Consider the following 23,048-nt stretch of genomic DNA (forward strand, 5'->3'; position numbering starts at 1 on the left):
AGCAGAAGAAGGGAGGCTCGCTGTGTGTGTGTCTGTGTGTGTGAGAAGCAGAAGAAGGTGAAGCTCGTGGTGTGTGTGTGTGATGTGGAGAGTGTGGAATCTTTTTGTGTGTGTGTGTGTGTGTGAGAAGCAGAAGAAGGGAGGCTCGCTGTGTGTGTGATGTGGAGAGCGTGGCATCTTTTTGTGTGTGTGTGAGGAGCAGAAGAAGTGGGGATCGCTGTGTGTGTGTGTGTGTGTGTGTGTTCAGCCCGAGTGCTAGTTTTAGCCTGTTAGCTAGTTAGCTTGCTAGACAGTTCCAGTAATAAAGCGACGACTGTAAACTTCTTTCTTGTCCATTCTTTCAACGCATCCAGCCAGACACTAGAATATATTTTTACTACGGAAAGTGACAAAAAAGTAACGTACAGTCATTTGGATAAGTAACTTTATTCTGATTACTGGATTGGAAATAGTAACACATCAGATTACTAAGTAACACATTACTGACATCACTGTTGTTCACATACTGCTACTGTCACTGACACAGATACTATGCCATGACCAGCTGCATCGGCAAACCTTTCCCTAATTAAAAATGTATGAAAAAGGGATGGTTTTTGGATGTGCTATCAACACTCTAGTACTCTTATTCGAGCTGCATGGGATGGATTATCACAGGACACCATTAGGAACCTCTACAACTCCACGCTGAGACATATGGCATGTTGTAGTGTTACAGACGCATTACACAGTATTTCCGTATGTGTGGCACAATAAATAAAATGGCACCACTTTGAAATAAGACTGCCTTTATAATGGGTTTATAAATGGTTTACAATTAGTTTATTAATGGTTACTAATTAGGTTGTAAATGCCTTAAAAATCATTAATAATCAGTTATAACGCATACATAGAAAGGGCAACAATGACCTGTTGTTTGCCAAATAGTGAACCCACAGCCATCTATACTGTTGCCCTTTCTATGTATGTGTTATAACTGATTATTAATGATTTTTAAGGCATTTACAACCTAATTAGTAGTAGTCTTATTTTAAAGTGGTACCAATAAAATATAGCACAAAAAGTATGGATATTTTTAAATATTTGTGTTTGGTAGATTTGGTAGATTTTCTTTGTTGTAACAATGCTTCTTAGTAATACATCTTATATCATTGGAAAGCCTGTTCTTTTCTCTTTTAAATGGAGCCACATTTGTGCGGAACATGCAACTGTGTGATGAGCAGCAGAGCTGAGTGTGTGGTTTTCAGTCATGAAAAATCGTCCAAATCCTCTTCCTTCTGGATGCAGCTGTTCTTGCAACCATTTTTTGACAATATATATAAACAGATGGATGTCAATGCCCACATGCACATTATTTTAAGTGGAGCAGTGTGTGCTGTCTGCATGTAATGAGAAATAGTCTGGAATAGGACACTCACACACACACACACATACTGTACACACACACACACACACATAGACACAGACAGACACTGAGGATGGACTGACGGAGTCAGCAAGATTCATCTTCTGTGAGATCCTGCAAGCACTTGTGAGGTCATGTTTGATCTTGTCACATTACACTGTGTGTGTGTGTGTGTGTGTGTGTGTGAGTGTGTGTGTGTGTGTGTGTGTGTGTGTGTGACAGTGTGTTATGTCGGGGCACTCACGTGTGCGAGGCGGTCGAAGCGGGCGAAGAGTTCATTGAGCATTCGGACGAGCTCCTGAGCCGAGAGGGTGGTGGACAGGTTAGTGAAACCCTTCACATCAGCAAAGAGAATACTGTAGGATAAACACACACACACACACCCGAGATAGAGAGAAAATTAGCATGTAGACAATAAGAAAGCAAAAAAAAGTTTCATTTCTAACCCAATAATATTTTATTTGATTTATTTCTAACTTTAATTAAGCTAGGCCAATTGTCCAATCCAGCTGCTGCTCAGCTGTATATCCACAACTGTGCTCTCTCAGGGCTCCAGCAGCTGATGGCAAGCTGCATCACCAGGATTCACATAGAAAACAGGCTTCTTTGTGAATGTAACAACACTGGAGTCTTCCACTAGAGGCACATCAGAGGCTGTTCTAGTAAAAGATCCTAGATATGTTCAGCGTGATTGGAAGGACGCAGCTGATGTATCCTTTGTGGCCCTCGGTTGCCCATAAAGACCTAAAATGAACTCCTTTTACATTGATTTTAAGCAGGACTGGTATGTTTCATTACTTTAAAGGAACACATTTCAGCTATTAACAGAAAAAATAAGGTTTAGGCTTTAGTGGCTCTTTAAGGGTCAATCCACCACCATGTTTAACAGCCAAGAAAAAACATGAAGTTTGGTTTCACTGCCAGAGATTAAGCCTAGTCCTGGGCTAAACAGCACATTTAATAAAAAAAATAGCATTGAAATGACAATATGGTGAACTATATGTATGCTTAATACATGTCTGGGAAACGCACCCTACTTTATCTATTTAATTCGGCTTGAAATTTAATTAAAAAAAAAATACAGAATGCTAAACACTGCAATAGTTCATACTTTCATCACTTTCATTAAAGATGTACACCACCAGGGTACACAAACTCTCTTTGGTTTATTTTAACTCTTAAGAAAGGAGAGCATACATACTGTTTAGACCGAGCAAGGGTTAAATTAAGTACATTTTACTCCTCTTCTCTCCTCTTCCACTTAAGAGTATATAAAATTGAAAAATTTTACCAAGTTTAATATTTAAAAAAAAAATTTTTTAGGACAAATTCAGGCAGAAATACAAAAATAAATGGATTAATAAGCACCACTGTATATGCCATGGTAATTTTATCATTTATCATAAATATTTTTCTTGAATGTGCTTTTTGTACTTTTTTGATTTAAGAACTGTGTAATTGCTGTTACCCATCACTAATCCTGCTCAATCCTCAGCGGAGAAGCAACACAACTGACCAGATATAATTTGGGTTGTGGACCATTCTTAAACCCATTTCACGCATAATGAGTTAAACGCACAGCTTGACACAGCAATACGTTTCAAAATGAATCAATAAAGCATTTCACACCAGTAGAGCATGAAAATATTCTTTACATCTGTTTCTGACATGTGACACATGTGACAGTGTTTCAGTTTATACTGTAGGTTTAAGATGCGAGAAAAAAGTTTTTTTTCAGTATTATATTTTATATCATTTAGCCTACATTATGTCACACATCAAAAATAGAGAAAAAAACGACTTTGTGTGACAAAAATGGTTTGCAGTATTCTTGCGTAAATAGATCTACTGCATCTAGAAAAGGCCTCTAACAATAATAACATTATTGAGATATCATAGAGAATATCATCGCTGTCCAATGAATAACAAGCATCTCCATTTTTGTTGATTTTAGTTTACTGCGTAATTTGAACACACAGGCCTGAATTTTAGCTTTCTATAGCGCACTGGTAAATAGCGCACACAACAGCAGCGCTATTTTAAGATAATAATCGTAAAATGATAAGAATGATAAGAAATGATACAATTAATAATAATAAGCAAAGAAAATGGAAATATATTTTTTTAAAAGATAAACTCATGTGCGTGCGTGTGGCAGTTAAGAGGGATGAGATTTTAATTAATGTATTAATATATTTTATATTTTAATAAATGTGATCGGGTGATACGGAACAAATGCTAACGTATAGCTTTATAGATCTGTGTTTTTCACATTTTTAAAGTTTTGAATAATTAACGGCAGTGCAAGATGAGAGCAATGTGCTTTAACGTTTTTTTTTATATAAAAAATATTTCAGTTAATTTCAGTTAAATAATAGCGATATTAAATAAAATTCATTTATGTTTAGTCAAAGTGCGGCTTATGTATACATTTTACAGGTTGTAAGAAGCAGTAAAGCCACTCCATTGAATTATACAGGAGTTTCAGTTTAGTTCTCCAGCACAGAGACTGAAGCAGTATTAGCATTAGCTATTAACTGTTATCGGCCTATAGCCTGCTGCTAACCTCGGCTAGCACCGGTGGAGCAGCATTAGCCGCTAACCACTTTAAGCGCTAGCTCATTTGCCATTTAGAGGTGAGTATTACTATTTACTAGCGCTGTTAAGTGCTGCTAATTGCGGCTAGCGCTGTTGCTAACCGCGCTGTTGAAAATATTAGAAATCTAAGCTTACTGTAAATAAACAAAAGTTGCTTTACTCACCCAAATAAACCGTTTTCAGGAGCGAAATCTGTGTAGATTAACATCCAACGCTTGTTTGAATGTTTTTTTGTTTATTACATACATACAGTACATGTTTTTTTAAGTATTACAGTTTTGTTATTTAGGAGGGAAAACATGACGACATTCCTGTTCATTACTATTTTAGCTTAAAATGCGCCTTATAATCCAGTGCGACTTATGTATGAAAATAGACCATAAAACAGACATTCATTGATGGTACTTCTTATTATACACATTATTAATCCTGAATTAACCAGTATGTCCTAATTTGTTAGATTTTTTATTTACAATTTTCTATTTGTGATATTTATTTACAGGATATTTAAAACTATTCATATTCATATAACAGTATACAATCTCACTGCTCTTTAAAAGGGTGTATTTGTATTACTATACTATTGCATTATCGTAAATTAATTAATATAAATAATAAAATGATAATAATAACATTTATCACAGTTATTTTCTGGGACACTGGCATGGGTGTATCAGGCACCAGCTGCAATGCTGTGATGTAAATCCTGGATCTTTAAGTTAAGTATTTAGCTTTTTGCTCTATTGCAGTTACTACTGTAAATTGTTTTAATTTAAAGGAAAATTAAGGATTATATTTTATTTATTAACTCATAACATGATAAGAATGTATCATTAGACGTTAAGGAAACATGCTGAGTTTAAGCGCTGGCAGCTCTTCTCAGCAGAGCTTCAGCCAGTATTTTCTTACTTAAACTCTGCAGTAGCCTCCGAATCTGGCCATCGCCATACCCCAGTCCCATTTCCACACTCAGGGTTGCCAATTATAGCCAACAGCATGCAAACAGTGTACTGCAGCCATGGAAAAGGGCGAGCTGGCTATTTTTTTTTTCCTGAACAGGCAATCACTGAGCTTCAGTAAGGTTGCTAACCATAGCTAGTTAATTTATCACCACCACTAATGTAGTAAAGACAATGCAAAGACATTTTGGAGTAATAGATTTTGGTGTCTGTAGCCATTTCACAGAGTCACTCATATTTATTACTGATTGTTCCTTTAAACTATTTGGTTTAGCACATTTCTTGGCGTCCCTCAGGGTTCTCTTCTAGGACATTTAGAACTGATATTAAGAGAGTAGAGTAGATATGAGAGAGACTAGATTTAAGTAGTCATGTAAACAGCATAGTCTATTTTCTTAGAGTTTAGTTAAGTAAAATAAAACTGATTAAGAAAATAAAAGGCTCAGTTATGGTATTTCTCAGTGGGCTTTCCTCAGTCTGTGGATAATTAAAAAAACAGACAATGGTAGTGGAAATAAACTAGCAGTGTTTAACACAGCCAATGAAAGGCCAATTAGAACACTCACTCATTAGGACTTCCCCATCACTAAGAGGGTGAAGGCTAGAGCATGCCTCCTCTGATACATTTGAATTTAAACAAATTGGCCAATTTTCATTCTGCCACTGATATGTTTTTACTAGGAAAATGCTGGATCCCCAGCTATGATACATCAGCTAACAGATTGACTGTTGTCAGGGTTTTAATGAGTCAGTTGCGCAGCTGTATTTAGAAACACGCCAGAAATTTACCTGAACACACCTCGATTTCAATTCCAGACCAGGTTTATACATAAACTCTGACACTATTTCAACAGCTTGGGCACAAGGCGTGGAAATAGACTGTTGAGGGGGTGTAAGATAGCAACGAGCATCGTGATGCACCTTGCGCAGAGTGTACGAAGATATAAACACTGGCCCTGCTGCTGGTGGTGTTTTTGTTGATGTGGTGCTGTGCTGGTGTTTACCTGACATTTTCATAGCGGTGGATGTAGATGCGGTGAAACTGGTGCTGCAGGTTCTCGTCCTCCACGGTACTCATATCATTAATCATCTCCAGCACCACGAACCGGGGCAGCACCGACAACACCAGCCGCTCCTGACACAAGGGAAAGAGTAATGCAGTTCACTTACCCTTCAATTACAAATGCACATCACACACACACACACACACTCACCTACACACAACCTTAGCCTTTACAGCTGTTTACAACACAGCGATAAACTGTAATTGAGCTGTGAAGGACAGTATAGACAGATGTGTATGATGAATGTCTCCATAGTCTCCAGAGGTGTCAAGGGCATGTGTATGATTATTACTGACCCAACCTATTCACTGTATGCCAGACCTACGACACGCATATGTCATAACTCATATCTTCAAATCAACACCATCTACATGCAAAAGAAAAAATCCCTGCTTAACTTTTAATGAAAGTCAATGTAAAAAGATCTTATTTCATGTTACCTTGGAGCACTTCTACTGGTCTCGTCAAACTAATATAAATTATATGTTTTAGTGAAATGAACATTGTTGTTTTATTCTATAAACTACAGACAACATTTCTCCCAAATTCCAAATAAAAAGTTTGTCATTTAGAGCATTTATTTGCAGAAAATAAGAAATGGCTGAATAAACAAAAATGATGCAGAGCTTTCAGACCTCAAATAATGCAAAGAAAACAAGTTCATATTCATGAAGTTTTAAAAGTTCAAAAATCAATATTTGGTGGAATAACCCTGGTTTTTAATTACAGTTTTCATGCATCCTGGCTTATTCTCCTCCACCAGTCTTACACACTGCTTTTGAATAACTTTATGCCTTTACTCCTGGTGCAAAAATTCAAGCAATTCAGCTTGGTTTGCTGTCTTGTAAACATTCACCCTCCTCTTGGTTATATTCCAGAGGTGTTTAATGGGGTTCAGGTGTAAAGATTGGGCTGGCCATGACAGGGTCTAGATCTGGGGGTCCTTCATCCGCAACTTGATTTCTCATTTTCTGCAAAATAAATGCTCTAAATGAAAATATTTTTTTGATTTGGAATTTGGGAGAAATGTTGTCTGTGGTTTATAGACTAAAAAGACAAAGTTAATTTTACTCAAACATATACCTATAAATAGGTATATGTAAAAACACATACCTAGAAAATCAGAGGATCTTATCATTTTGAAGTGGTCCTCAAATTTTCTTTTCTTGGATCTGTATATTGCAGTATTTTTTTCAGTATCATCATATTACATTTTTAATTCTTCAATTTAATATTAGATTTATTAGGATTTGGATGGTGAGACACAGAAATGCTCCAATTTCTCAGACTAAACTAAACTAAGGAGTGGAAAAATCTGGACTGGAAACTGTAATAAAGGTAAAGGTGGACATATCATAATGTGTAAAATCTGCATTTATGTTAGGATTACTAAGGCTTATCATCAAATGTTTGGACATACCTTCTAATTCAAGGTCTTTACTTATTATTTGTTTCTACATTGTAAATGAATACTGAAGTGATCCAGACTATGAAGGAACACATAAGGAATTATGTAGTAACTTAAAAGTGGTGACTCTTATCTGGGTTAAGCTGTTAACTTGCATTTTTTAAGGCTGGTAACTCTGATGAACTTATCCTGTACAACAGAGAAAACTCTTGCTCTTCTTTTCTGGGGTGGTCCTGATGAGAGCCAGTTTCATCATAATGTTTTTGATGGTCTTTGTGACTATAAAGGATACTTTCAAAGTTCTTGAACATTTTTTTTAAGAATGACTGGCCTTTATTTCTTAAAGTATTTTTTTCTTTACTTAGTTGATTAGTTCTTGCCATAATTATGGAGTGTAGAGCTATTCACTGTGTACCTGTAACTCTACCTCTTCACAACTTTACAACTGATGCTCTCAAACACATGAAGAGACAAGAAATTCAAGTTATTAACTCTTGATAAGTTCAGCACAGCTGTTAACTGAAAGCTGAGCATTCCAGGTGACTTTATTGATTGAGAAAATCCAGCCAAGATGTGCAAAACTGTCATATAAACAAGAGTTACTTTAAAGAGTCTAAAATATAAAACATATTCTGGTTTATTTAACACTTTTATGTTTAGTAAATAATTCCATATATTGTTCTTCATGGATCTACAATACAGTTTTTTTTTACATTTGACTGGTAGATGCTGAAAAAGTAACTTAAACACTTTAAACAAGTTAAATACAGAAAGGGAATGAAAGCTATACAATATTGTATTGTGTAAAATTATAGTTAAAGGTAAAATCAGTGTATAAATACTATATATATATATATATATATATATATATATATATATATATATATATATATATATATATATATATATATGAAGTAAATCCGATCTGAAATTGGGTAAAATAAGGTGAATCTCACTTTTTCTCTCTATCTCTGTCTCTCTCTCTTTCTCTCTCACACACAAACATAAACACACACACACATAGAAACAATTACACACCACACACACACACACACACACACACACACACCACAAACAGAGCATACTGCTATATCATCCCTCTTCCAGGAATTCCTCTCCTGCGGGTGAGGGAAGGTAAAGTAATTGATTTAAAGATGAGAAGGGCAATCTCAGGAGAAAGAACGAGACAGGAGAGTACCGAGGAAAAGGTTCGCAGACTCCTTAGGGAATATTTCCTCTCTCCCTCTCTCTCTTTCTGTTTCTCTCTCTCCCTCAGAGAGCTCTCAGGCTGTTTGGTGAAGAGGGATTCATTTGCCAGTCAAGTGGGGCCCATGCTGCTGCCAGAATATGCGTGTGTGTGTGTGTGTGTGTGTGTGTGTTCTCTCAGGGTGTGTTGGCATGTTAATTCTTGTGCTATTATGCTTTAGAGCTGAACAATATGACAGAACCTCTGTGTCCTGATTCAGCAGCTGCATCTGTCCTCTGATTGTTTTCTGATATATCAACCCTTGTTTCATCTTAAGGGTTAAAACTGATCCACCTCCATCAGTTTTACCTTCTTTTAATTTAGCTGAGTCATTTACCCATTACCCACTTATTAGGACCCCCACTTTCACTAGCACTAGTTCTGACACTAGGAGGATGTGGACAAACGCATGCCTCCTCCGATACATCCCTTGTGAAAAGGAAGAATCCTTAAGAGCTTTAAAAGTATGTTTAAATTTGGTCAAGAATACTAAAATTACATTTTCAATCTAATATACTTTAATATTTAAAAATAAACATTAATTATACTTTTTCTGTATTCCCATAAAATGTATATTTAAGCAATATGCTTTAAGTTACAGGTTGTGTTAATACGAAATATATTTAGTGGCATTAAATACAGCCTAAAGTGCACTTGTTCATTTTGTGTTAATCTTGTTTACTTACACAAAAGTCACAAGTGCACATGTGTTAATTTTGTTTAGGAAAATTATGCTGAAAAATATTAATTGATAACCTTTTTTCATGACAAAACCCACACAGGGCTAGATTAGTTTGCATAGCTTTTTTTTATCTTTTATCTTTGTCTGATATTAAAGTTTGTTTGATCATCGAAAAAATATTAGTATAAAAAAAGCAAAAATAAAAGAAATCTGTAAAGGGCAAATTCTTTTTCACACCACTTTATACACGATAAATAAAATAAAATAGAAACGTGCATGGAATCAAACAGATAAAAAAGGCAGTGCAATAATGGATAAAGCAAAGTGCAAGAGGTGCAGTTATCAGTATATAATACACTACTGTAGTGTTATAGTAGTGTATATAATACACTACTGAGTAATGTGCATATACAGGTGCTGGTCAACGAATTAGAATAATTTGAAATAGTGCAATCATGAAATTCTTTGAATGCATTTTTTGTGCAGAAAGCAAATCAGGTGTTCACCGCACCTGTCCTACTCGTTAAACTAATCACAGAACTCGTTACCTGGAAAAAAATTTGCTCAGCTGAGCTTTCCAAAAGGCCCATTTAGGCCATTTAACTGTGACACTGTTGTTTTATTGAATTAGAATAATGGAGAAACCGTTTCATTGAATTAGAATAATTTTTATTATAATTACAATCATCACTTTCTCAGTATTTTGTGGCTGCCCCCTTGGCTTGTATGGGGAAGCAGAGTTTCCCTACACCTCGAGCGGACATGCATCCCCAGACCATAACGCTCTGGGGAAACTTGACGGATCTTTTCACGCACTCGTGGTTGTAGGTTTCACCACCACGACGCCAGACACGAGGACCTTGGTCACCGAAGGAGATGCAGAAGCGTGATTCGTCACTGAAGACCACTTTCTGCCAGTCTTCAGCAGTCCACTCGCCGTGTTCTTTGGCCCACTTCAACCGTTTCTCCATTTGTTTCTTGTTCAGCAACGGTTTTACTGCAGGAACGCGAGATTTGAAGCCGAGTTTGCGCAGACGACGGTAAGTGGTTGATCTGGAGACGTCAGCGCCGGTCTGCTTGTTCCACAAGTCGGTGAGCTCGGAAGTGGACTTGAACCGGTTGCTGACTGCGATCTTTCTCAGCTGCTTGTTGTCGCGAGCAGAAGTTTTTCGGACGCCGGAACAGTTGGTGCGCTTGCTGCAGTTTTTCTTGAGAGCTTTGCAGACGGAAGACTGTCTGATGCCGAGCTGCTCAGCAATTTTAGTTTGGGTCAAGCCTTGTTAGCGAAGGGCTTGAATTTGAGCCACTATTCCGGTTGAGAGGTCGCACTGCTTACCCATGATTGATTGATTTTACAACTTAGAAATTCTACTCAACCCTGACTTTATACTGCACAGTGAACACTCTTCACAGAAAACAAAAATTCGAGCATTTATTCTAATTCAATGAAACGGTTTCTCCATTATTCTAATTCAATAAAACAACAGTGTCACAGTTAAATGGCCTAAATGGGCCTTTTGGAAAGCTCAGCTGAGCAAATTTTTTTCAGGTAACGAGTTCTGTGATTAATCTAACGAGTAGGACAGGTGCGGTGAACACCTGATTTGCTTTCTGCACAAAAAATGCATTCAAAGAATTTCATGATTGCACTATTTCAAATTATTCTAATTCTTTGACCAGCACCTGTATAGGCATTTAGGTATTTAGTAAAGTGTCTAGCGTGTCCAGAAGTGCAGGTGTATAGAAAGTACAGTAAAGTATCAATAATGTAGATAAATAAACCTATAATTTAGCTGTTCTCCTCTCTCTTTAGACCACACTGGGAGAAGCTGAAGAGCCTGATGGCTCTCGGGACAAAGGACCTCCTCAGTCTGACTAAATGTGATCAAAACGTAGCTAAAATTATTATACATTTAAGTCTTTTGATTGTTCTCTGAGACTCCGGCTGCTGATGCCGAAATCGAATTATTGCCTGACTTCCATCTGAAAGTCCGATTACTCAAGTTCATGTAAACACACTAATCACATTACTGACAGCCTGTGAAGATTGTGAAGTGCATGTAAACATAGTTGATTAATCAAAAATGATTTTTGCTGTAAAGAGGACCCACCGAAGGACACACAGACCTTCTTTCTTGGTAAAAACACCCATGTGGAACATCTTTCACTGGTCAGGAAGCTCACAGCACGCTGTAGGTAGACCTTTTGTAATTGTTTTAGGAACTCAAACTCATATTTCAGACCACTGCTATATTAAAGCAAAGTCCAAACTGTGTTAACCTTTAACAGATCGTTTATTGTGCCAGCCAGCAGTGCTCTTCATCTCTACCCAGAGGAAAAAAACTTAGGGAAAAAACTACACAACTATGAAGTCAGATGGAAAGACAAAGGGGAATTTCAGCATCTAAAAATGTTAAAGCATTGCTAATGATGGAGCTGAGCAAATCAGAACTGAAGGTCTACACTTGGAGTATGCCAAATCTGTAGAGCTCACATCACATCTTGCTGATGAGAAACTAACTTTGGGTTGTGATGGATGAGAAAAAAACTAATTAAATTTGTTGAATACACAATAGGAATAACTGTGTTAGTGTTAATTAAGCTATATAGATATACAGTACCAGTCAAATCTGCATTGTAGGTTATTACTTAATCAGTATTATTATTAAGTCATCTAAACTACGGTATGTTTATATTTTAGATTATTTAAAGCAGCACCTCTTGCTTAGATTACACAGTTTTGCACATCTTGGCTGGATTTTCTCAGTCAGCTTTATGAAGTAAAGTCACCTGGAATGTTCAGCTTTCAGTTAACAGCTGTGTTGAACTTATCAAGAGTTAATTACTTGAATTTCTTGTCTCTTGTGTTTGAGAGCATCAGTAGTAAAGTTGTGAAGAGGTAGAGTTACAGGTAAACAGTGAATAGCTCGATTTGAGAAATGTTCTAATCCAGATATATTATATCAAGATCTACTCAACTAAGTAAAGAAAATAATGATTTTAAGACATGAAGGTCAGCCAATCAGGAATATTTCAAGAACTTTGAATGAATCCTCAAGTAACGTTGTTAATGATGGAACTGGCTCTCATCAGGACCTCCACTGGAATGGAGTAGCAAAGTTTCCTCTGTCGTACAGGATAAGTTCATCAGAGTTATGAGCCTCAAAAAACGCAAATAAGAGCACCTACATTCTGAGTATTTTGGTTTGTTTAACACTTTTAAGTTACTACATGATTTCTCATGTGTTCCTTCATAGTCTGGATGACTTTAGTATTCATTTACAATATAGGGAAAATTTTTAAAAGATGTGTCTATCCTGTTGTCTTTAATTGATGTTAAATTGATGTTAAAGTATGAATGTTTTTTCACCCTTTTTAATCATTTTTACTGAGTAATTCCTGGTCATTCTAGCATTAAAGTGGTTGTGGTTCAGAAGGGCTGAGGCTGTGTGGGGAAGGGAGTGAGTTTGTGCTTCTACAGCAAGCTTGGAGGGGGGTGGGTCTGGGACGCCAGACTTCACTGTTGAGCCTTCTGGAGGTGTCGTGGGCCTAATTCAGCGAAACACTGACGAAGGAAGGTGCCTGCCTGATGACCCCTGAGAAGAGCTTGCACTGAAGTTTGTGTTAGAGTTTGGATGAAGGGGATTGGTGTGGTCCTGCTCTTGTAATAATTTGTCTCATGAGTTTTTGTAGACGTCTGAGTACTTGGCAGTTGAGGCACGGACCATGAACATAGTTCGCTATGCTTCTGGATTCTTGTCGAGCCAGTATCAGATGGTAGTGGTTGCTGTGTTCTGCTCACGCAACTTATAATGTGATTTATTGTGTGTGATTGTGCTTAGGTAGGTGTGTTGTTGCCATAGTTAAAGGAAGTGAGCTTAGATTAAGGAGGGATTCTGTTTGTTCATAGGTTATTTTTTGGTAGGTCTGTTACTTGGCAGTTGAGGCAATGGACCATGAACATAGTGTTAGGCTGTGCTTCTGGATTCTTGTCGAGCCAGTATCAGATTGTGGTGGTTTTGCTATTGTTGTTAGTTGAGTGAGTAGTAGATCCTGGCTGAGCCCTATGCATAACCCCAGCTGTTAGGTGCAAGATTTGTCAATTTCCTGTATTATATTACTAAAGAAAAGCTGTGTATTTATAGTCTTGGGCTACACTGCACTGTGAATGGAGATTCTCCTTTGGAATAAATACTTTTTATAGTAGGATTAGGCTTATTCGCTCTCCAGGAATCCAACCAATAGATACTAAAAGGAGTAAAAACAAATAACTAGAAAATAAAATTGAATTTTTGTCTGATGATATTTTTCTAAAGCAGTTTGAGGCAGTTTGAGTTTGAGACACATCCACAACAAAGCTCATCTATAATAGGAGCGGAAGTGAGATCTCAAGTACGTCTCAGGAGACATTTAAAATCAACATTGAGTGATATCATTTTCCTCTGGCTACAATTATCCAAAACACACACACTCATACATAGACACACACACACACACACCTGTCTCTGGTTCTCGGTCTCCAGACGCAGACGGGCTTCGATGCACCTGCGGGTCTCTAGGAAGGCCTGGCGTTGGGCGCGGTCTGCCAGGTAACTGATAAACACCCCAGCTGTGTTCATACACACGAACAACAACACCTGCGCACACAGCTGCAGAGAGAGAGAGAGAGAGAGAGAGAGAGAGAGAGAGAAAGAGAGAGAATTTAATTGGTTACAGTCATGTGAACAGCTCACATTTTCTTTCTGTAAAAAAAAAATTCAATCCAGCAGCAGTGGCAGATGTTCTGGCAAAGTACCATTTTTACATATATTTTTGCAATCATAAACAGTGAAATATACTTACAGTAAAATTACTTGTGTTTGTAATATTACAGAAAAACCCATTTTTTCAACAAAGAAAAATTTAAGTTACTGAGCAAAGCCTGTAAAAACAAATTTGTGTAGTATATTATATAACATTAGAGTCCCACAAATAACACTAAAAGCAAGCAGGATCTATTTTTTCAGTATTATTATTTTAGCTAGGCCAATTGTCCCACCCTGCTAGAGAGTTATATATCCCCTATAACTAGTGATGCCACAACACAAGCAGGGTGAAGACTAGCACATGCCTCCTCTGATACATGTGTAGTCAGTCACCACCTCTTTTTGAACTGCTGCTAATGCAGCATTGCTGAGTAGCATCACAGCGAACTCGGAGGAAAGCGCAGCGACTCGGTTCTGATATATCAGCTCACAGATGCAGCCTTGTGCTGATTGACATCTCCCTTAGGAATGATGAGGGGAAAGAGCACCATCTACCCACCCAGAGAGAGCAAGGCCAATTGTGCTCCCTCGGGGCTTCTGCAGCTGACGGCAAGCTGCATGATCTGGATTCGAACCAGCGCCACCATCCCTAATTTTCACTTTTATTTTCAGCCAAAATTCGCAGAACACCCTTTTATTTCAGAAACAACATTTTCCCCCCGTTTCCAATGCCAAATTTGTCTCTTGTGGTAGATCTTCCATAAACAAAACCATGAAATGCGATCAAACTCTAAATACACTGACATGGTAAACAGTCATGGGACAGCAGTAAATAAATTGATTCTAATGTGTTACCTATGGGGACATCCACACCTGTATAAGATGTGAGGTATTAGCTTGTGAGTGAGGCTGATTAAACACAGGTCAATGTGTTGTTGCCACGCTATTGTGAAATATGGTAGTTTGAGTAAGGACTGATAGTGGGTTCAGATGAATGGGACATTCCTTTTCTGAAGTCGTGCGTACATACATGTTACCACCCATTATACCACAGTTAGTTCCGACTCTGCTATGTGATTGGCTGAGAGGCGTTTTATGAGTGACATTATTAGGCAATAATGCACTGTAACTGAAGCTCTCCATGTATTACTCCACCACATACAGGTAACCTAGCAATGATTACCAGCCAAATATAAACCAAATGTGTTGTCATTAAACACCACTGGGAGGTGCTGGATCCCATAGACACAGTGAAGAAACGCCATGTCACCAATAGGCGGCCCCACAAATAAATAAGACCAGAGATTTGAAAATACGCATTATTACACACATTATCAATTGCTATTATTAAGAGTTGTTATTATTAAAATAAAGGCTTAGGTATATATATTTTTTGCTTAATATAGGGTATTTTAAGCTGAATGTAAGGTGGAATCTTGTAAATCCGCAGGTCTTGGCGCTGGGGGGCGCCGAAGTAAACAAAAAAACATTTTCTTTCAGTCAAACAAGAGCTGGACTTAAATCTACACAGATTTCTCTCCTAAAAAAAACGTTTATTTCGGTGAGTAAAGCGCTTCTGTTTATTTACAGTAATTTTTGATTTTCCACAATTAAAAAAAATCTGCTCTGAGGCTAATCGGGGATCACTCTGCCTTGCTCAGTCACGTAGTGTGAGTTAATAAAAGACGCAAGAAGAAGCAAAGAAAAGACACTCTGCTGAAGTACAGAGTTATACAGGATTTTTAGTTTAGTTCTCCAGCACCAAAAATGTAGTAGTATTAGCATTAGCTGCTAACCGCTGTTTTCCCATTCAGAGGTGAGTATTACCTCTGCTAACCCCTGCTAGCACTGCTCAACCAGCATTAGCATTTGCTGCTAACCACGCTAGCTCTTTCTTCATTCAGAGGCGAGCATATTGAACTATAGCCTGCATGTTTACTGTGTTAAAACAAGCTACATGGGAAGAACCACTAGCTAACAGCTAGTCAGCTTATCATCCTGGGTTACCTGGCGCTGTCGGGCATCATAAGCCATTAACTACTAGCAGTTAGCCGCTAATGCTAATGCTAATGCTCCAGCCTTAGTTCTGGAGAAACTGAAGCGCTTTACTCACCCAAATAAACTGTTTTTAGGGGATAAATCTCTGTAGATTAACATCCAGCGCTCATTTGACTTTAAAATAAAGTATTTTTTATTACAGTTTTGTTTACTTAGCATAGCTTTTCTTAACTTTGATACATACCCCCTCGACCACCACCCAGTGGCGAGACCTGCTGAATTAGAAGTTCCTTAAAGCGTCTCTTAAAATGCACCTTATAATCCAGTGCACTTTATGTATAAAAATAGACCAGAAAATAAATGTTTATTGATAGCGCTCCTTATAGTCCAGTGCACCTTATAGTGCGAAAAATGTGGTCCGTCATTTTCCCTTTCTTTTCATTTGACTGAACACAAGGGTTAAAATCTGTGGCTGTTTCTCTTCATCTCTATAAAAGGAAGATCAAAAGCAGTTCCAGAACTGAAACGACAGTCTTTAAAGTGTGAAATACATCAGAAAAGCAGCAGAACGAAGTGCTAAGAGGAAAAGAAGAGACAGGGAGAGAGAGAGAGGGGGAGAGAGAGAGGGAAAGAAAAGGGAGTGAAGAAAGCAACTGCAAAGCAGGGATCAATATTCTATGATGCCCTGGAAAAAAAAAACTGTAAAATGAATTAAACTGTAAACCTATCCACAATTCTGAAGGTAAGAGGAATATAAGTGGACTGAAAACACTATAATATTATTATTAAAGATTGTTTGATGGTGATTTGCTGAAGAATGGAACATAATATAAAGCAAGAGGCAACAACACTGTGCTTTACAATGATTCCAATAGCGCTAATAGCGCTAATTTTCACTGGAGCATCAGTGTGATTTTCTGTATTATGTAAAAGATAACAGCGCTAGCTATTCATATTCCCACGGATTGGTACATTTATGTAACAAACATCAATAAAAGGCATTCAGATTCTAAATACACTGATCCTGAAGTGTTACCTATGGAGACAGCTTGAGAACACTCATTGCTGTATGAGATGTGAGGTGTTATCTTGTGAGCGAGGCGTGCTCTGTGGGAGTTGGAGTGAGGTGGGTGGTAATGATGGTGACCAGTGGTATCTGGCTAGAACTGTCTGTGCCAACTGACAAGTGACTCTGGCAGAAATTACATTCAATGTGCATTTGGTGCAGGAGGACACAGGGTGGTGCAGTTTTCATAATCTTCCATTGGACATGGCAAAATTCATGGGACATGATACTAGTCAGGGAATTGTGTATAACGGACACACTTTACACATGCATTTCACACAAGCAGCGTCACACTATTTCAGACTCTTCTTATGCAGCATTACCAGATGCAGTGCAGTAAGCAGCATGCTAATACTAAAGTAGCAGCAATAGCAGCGTTATTCATCAACATTAACATCAACATTCATTTAAAAAGCTGTAATTTAAAGGTGTCCTTACACTAAAATCCACTTTAGATTTTTACTGGACCTGAACTATCCACCTCTGTGTGTAAGTTTACATAGGATCTCCAGTGGATTCCGCGTTTTATCGTATTAATATAAGAATGATTAATGGCTGAACTGCAGGGCATTACACATGTTGTAACATATGACATTGCAAAGATTGTAATTAGTGTAAAAATCACTTTATTTTAAAACGTTTCTAACTGTTGTACATCTTGCTGCCTCCTGGTGTTGCAGTGCTGTTATCAGAGGTGATATGTTTGCATGTATGAATATTCATGTGAAAGAGCTGAAACCCTATTGTTTTTTCCCGACCACTTAAAAAACCACTTACAAAAAACAGCTCACATGACATTTATTCATACTAGAGACCACAACTACACATTTAAAATGAATTCAACATTCTTTAAAAATTATATTTTTTGCTGTATTTTTTGTGTAGCTTTGTATTTTCACTTGTGTCTCAACTGTCCCTATAAACAATCCATTAGTTTAGTTAGTTAGTCAGTTATAAGAGTTTGGTGTCAAGAATCATATGCTTGTATAAGACATTTAGATGGCATCGTGAATGTGACGTCACTATAAAGAAAAAAGGAACCTGCATAGAATTACCCTGCCACCACTCCTTACCTGTCAACCCCCACTAAAGCCCCATCCACTAGAGCAGTTGAAGTTTAGCCATTTTGGTCATTTTGGTTTAGAATGCCATACAGTACAAAGCAGGATTAGCTAGCAGACTTCGTCTGAGGGAGGGATCTGTAGCTACTGTTCATGGCAAGTCAGCAGATGAACGAGATGTACGTACTTTTAGTACTGTTGCAGTTAAGAATGAACTAACTTGTTTGTGTTTTGCCATTTAGCTAACACACAAGCTAACACTAACGTGGGGTTAACACTCAGCGTATACATAAGGTGTGGCCAGCAACAGCATATTTGCATAAAAGTGACAGAACTCTTAAACGGCTCATTCTGAAACTGAGGGACTGAAACTGGTAAGACTAGAATTGGTGAGATCTCTATATTTCAGTAGCGTGAAAAAAAATATTTGCCCCCTTACAAATTTCTTCTGTCATACTTCTTTTTGTCATACTTACATTTTTCATTTTATCAAACAAACTTTAATGTCAAACAAATAATACCTGAGTAAATATAAAAAGCGCCTTTTAAATGATAATTTCATTTATTAAGGGAAAAAAAACTATCCAAACCAATATAGAGCTCTTTGTGAAAAAGTGTTCACCCCCCATAAATTAACTGTGATTAATCACACTTTTTGGAAAGCTGAGTTCAATTTCACTACACACCACAACCAGACTTGATTTCTGCCAGACCTAAAGAATCAAGAAACAACTTAAATATCTGAAGAAATTCAAAAACAGATGAGAAAACAAAAAAAGTCATTGATCATCAGTCTGGAAAAGATCATTTCTAAAGCTTTGGGACTCCAGTGAACCACAGTGAGAGCTGTTATTCACTAATGGAGAAAACCTGAACCATGGAACACTGGTGAACCTTCCCAGGAGTGACCGGCCGACAGAAATTACTCCAAAAGGGCATGAACAAATCATCCAGGAGGTCCCAAAAGAACCCAGAACAACATTTAAAGAACTGCTGGTCTCACTTACAGCCTCAGTTAAGGTCAGTAATAATAGTTAATGATTCAATAATTAGAAAAGGTCTGGTCAAAAATAGTCTCCATTAGTGATTTTTATATTTACTCAGGTTATGTTTGTCTAATATTAAAATCTGTTTCATAATCTGCAATCTACAAAAAAGCAAAAACTAAAGAAATCTGTAGGGGGCAAATACTTTTTCACACCACTGTACATTATGTCCCCTTTAATAGAGGAGCCTGTGTTAAGAAAACTGGATACTGTTGTTTCAGGGCACTTATTTCATTTAAACACTCATGGTCCCGTCTATCAGTATTCTCAGCAGTCTGTGAGGGCATCACGACATTTAACTTAATATGCTCCCACTTCAGCTGATCTTCAGAGGCATGAGATGACAGTTTAATTATACGATCGGTTTGACATCAGCAAGGCAAATTTGGGAGCTACTGTAACTAAAACTCATATCTGACTATCAAGTGAGTGTGAGGAACCTTTTAAAGAAAGGCTCAACGATTCTTCAATTGTTGAAAAGATGTCTTTCTGGCGACTGTAATTTAATAGGTAGAGTTTTTAAAGTCTGAGAATCTTCTTAAAGACTGTCAATTCTGTCACTTACTCTGTAACCTTTTCAAATATATTAGTTTTACTGACCTATTTTGATGTTGTGATGTTAGTGACACTAGTGTGCTAAGTTGTTTTAACTGTTCTAACTGTTTTAACTGTTCTGATCATATAATTGTACTTACAGGATGTAAACTAGAGCTGCACGATATTGGAAAAAAATTGACATTGCAAATGTTCTCTTTTTTTGCAATATATATTGCAATATTAAACAATGCAGGGCCCATGACGTCACCAGCCCCGCCCCCACGCTTACGCTGTCTTGCATCCGAACCGATCAAGAGATGAGTCAGCACAGAGCTCAATTCAAAACCCGAGAAAAACAGCAAAACAACAGTAATCAACCCTTTAATCAGGCATTTAAATGGCTTATTTAAAGGTTAATAAGAAATGTTTTTTTTCTGGGATTAAAAGTGTGAATTCAGCTGTAACTGGAAATATCTGTGCTGCAAAACTGTGCTGGACTGAGGTGCACAGCTTTTCACACGTGCCCACGTTTACAAGCACATCCCCAACCACGTGGATGGAGACCATGCTTCTCAGGCAGCAGCAGCCTGTCACTCACACAGACACAGAGACAGCGCTGTGTATCTGCTTGTTGTATCAAGAATCAAAACAACATTGCAACATGACGTGTTTGATTTAAATGCCTTAAGTGACATCACACGTCCTGTGATGTGACTATTGCGCATGCGCACATCACGATGACAATACTTAAACGATATATCTTTCAGCCCTAATTTAAATACTATTTAATGTATTTAATGTAAACAAATTTAACCTCAAATGTGATTTACAAAATCAGTAATCTTTTTAAACAGCTGAGAAAACAAAATACTATATTTATTGGCTGTGTTGCAAAGTCTTGGCTGCATCAAAGGAAGGGTAGGTCCTCAGTAGGGCTGTCCTATAAAACTCCTGCTCATTATGTCCCTCACTCACTCTTGTTTAGTAACTTGTTCTTACTGTTCTAAGTCAATCATACATAAGCATTTGTAAATATGTGGAAGAATCATGGTAGCCATTTCTGCTGCTTCATAGAAAGCACAATGACTGGACTACAGTCTAGACTTTGGGCTTTAAAACATGGATAGAGAACTTCAATCCTAGAGGGCCAAATTCCTGCATGGCTTAGTGATTTTATTATATATTTTTTAAAGCACACCTGAATCAAGTCACCCATTAACTTCCAGCATTAGACCATGCAAACCACCCAACTGTGCTGGAACTCAGCCCAAATTTCCACAGGCATGCTTTTCTCCCTGGTGAAAAAAAACATACATAACTCCACTAAAACATATTGAGAAATGTCTAAGTATGCTGTAAATATACTAACAGATTTATGTACTTACCTAAAATATATTACAAGTACGAATTATTATTATTAATATTATGATTTCATTAAATGTTTGAGAGTAAACTTTGAAAATAAACTACTATGAAGTACACTTTTAGTTGAATGTGATTCAATATACTTCTAAAATACTTATTTTCAAATATACTTTCGTACATTTTTAGCAAAGTGTGTTAAAAACAACCGAACAACTGTTACTGTTCACTTAAAGTGCAATGTATCATGTAACTTTTTAGAAAGTAAATTAAATTCCTAAATTGGAAAAATGTTTTAAAAATATATATATTTGGGTATAACATTAATATAACAGTTAACAAGTATTTCAATGCATTACTGTAATTATAATTAGGAAATATACATAAAAATATAAGTAAATTATACGATACAGTATTAAATGACACATTTAAATGTCAAATTAGAAATTTTGAGTAAATTTGTAACGCGCTACAATTGTAGTAGAGTATAATAAAAATATATATTTTTACACCCAACAAAGTATACTAGAAGTGTGCTACTTACAAAAGACAGGAACAAGAAGCATATTTGTACTCTAATGTTAATATATCACATATATTTAACATCAATTCTTAGTACATTTCTAATATACCTGGTGTATAATACATACATATGTGTATAATAATACAGTTGTGATACTTATTAAATGTTTTAAATATCATTTTACTGTAGGCATATTTAAAATATGGGGTTACATACTGTACATGAAGTAGTATGTTTAAATGTGTCACGTCCTCGCCCTGTTCCTGTCTGCCTCGTGCCTGTGTGTTAGCCCCACGTGACCCCTGCTCCTCTATGTGTCCTGTCTCAGTAGTTTTCCACCACGTGTCTCGTTTGTAACTACGCCCCTCGTTACCTGTCTCCCCAGGTGTTCATTGTTTCCTGTTCTTATAAATAGATCCCCTGTGGCACTTTGTCTTCGTCGGTCTTTGCACCTTCACCTGTCGTTCGTCTCTCTCTGTGTTTCATAGCCTCTGTTCTTCGCGCCTTTCTGTGTTTATCTCTTGTTTATGTTTCTAGTTTCTTGTTTATTTCCGTGTTCCCTAGCTCCTTGAATATACCCCTGCTTTGTGTTTATTAGTTTATTCCCTTGTATATATTTCCCTGCCCTGTTTGGTTTGTTTATTATTATTATTATTATTATTATTATCGCTCGTTTGTTCTGGTTTGTTTCTTTGTTCTTTGTTTACTCGTTTATTTGTTATTTATTTATTAAATTATTCTTTCTTACCTGCATTTACGTCCGCCTCCATGTCTTCCCTGCTCCTCACCCTGACAAAAATGTTCCTTAAGTATATTTAAAATAGTTCCATTTGAGTACAGTTAAGTACATTTAGAACAATTAAAGAAGACTTTTGTACTATTTTTATACAATTAAAGTATAATAAGTACAAAAAAAGTTGTTTTATTTTAGCACTCTTTAAATATACAGAATAATAATGTGGCTACAAGTTTACAATTTAGTGCACTGTAGTATAATAATGCTTACTATACTTTACTCTACTTTTTTTGTCACTAGGGTTACCAGTCTGGGGTCCGTTTCCCAAAATGTTCTCAGCGCATGGATGATTCTTAGATGGTCGAGCGAGCATCACACGGAGCACTGATGCTACAGTATGCTAGTACCAGCATATCGACGGTGTGTGTGTGTGTGTGTGTTTTGGTAGAGTGTGCTGTTTTTATAAGGATGATGGCAGCAGATGTAGCTTCTCCATATGTTTCCTACACAGTAATCCCTGATTCCCAGAAGAACTCCAGAAATACACTCCAAAACACCCTGTGCACCCCCTGAAGAGTGAGCTGCTGTAACCAGCTGCAATCATTACCCACT

General features: G+C 37.1%; 1 protein-coding gene across 2 annotated transcripts in view; it reads right to left on the reverse strand.

Moving 5' to 3' along the window:
* adcy8 (adenylate cyclase 8 (brain)) overlaps positions 1 to 23,048 on the reverse strand; it is a 145,940-nt gene that overhangs the window by 89,512 nt on the left and 33,380 nt on the right. For both annotated transcript variants that reach the window (XM_022679260.2, XM_022679261.2), the window contains 3 exons: positions 13,862 to 14,011; positions 5,967 to 6,097; positions 1,650 to 1,761 (listed from right to left, as the gene is read on the reverse strand). In XM_022679260.2, the coding sequence (XP_022534981.2) occupies positions 1,650 to 1,761; positions 5,967 to 6,097; positions 13,862 to 14,011 (393 nt within the window). The remainder of the gene's footprint in view (positions 1 to 1,649; positions 1,762 to 5,966; positions 6,098 to 13,861; positions 14,012 to 23,048) is intronic.

Source organism: Astyanax mexicanus, chromosome 4 (assembly GCF_023375975.1).
Source record: "Astyanax mexicanus isolate ESR-SI-001 chromosome 4, AstMex3_surface, whole genome shotgun sequence".
Taxonomy (NCBI): Eukaryota; Metazoa; Chordata; class Actinopteri; order Characiformes; family Acestrorhamphidae; genus Astyanax; species Astyanax mexicanus.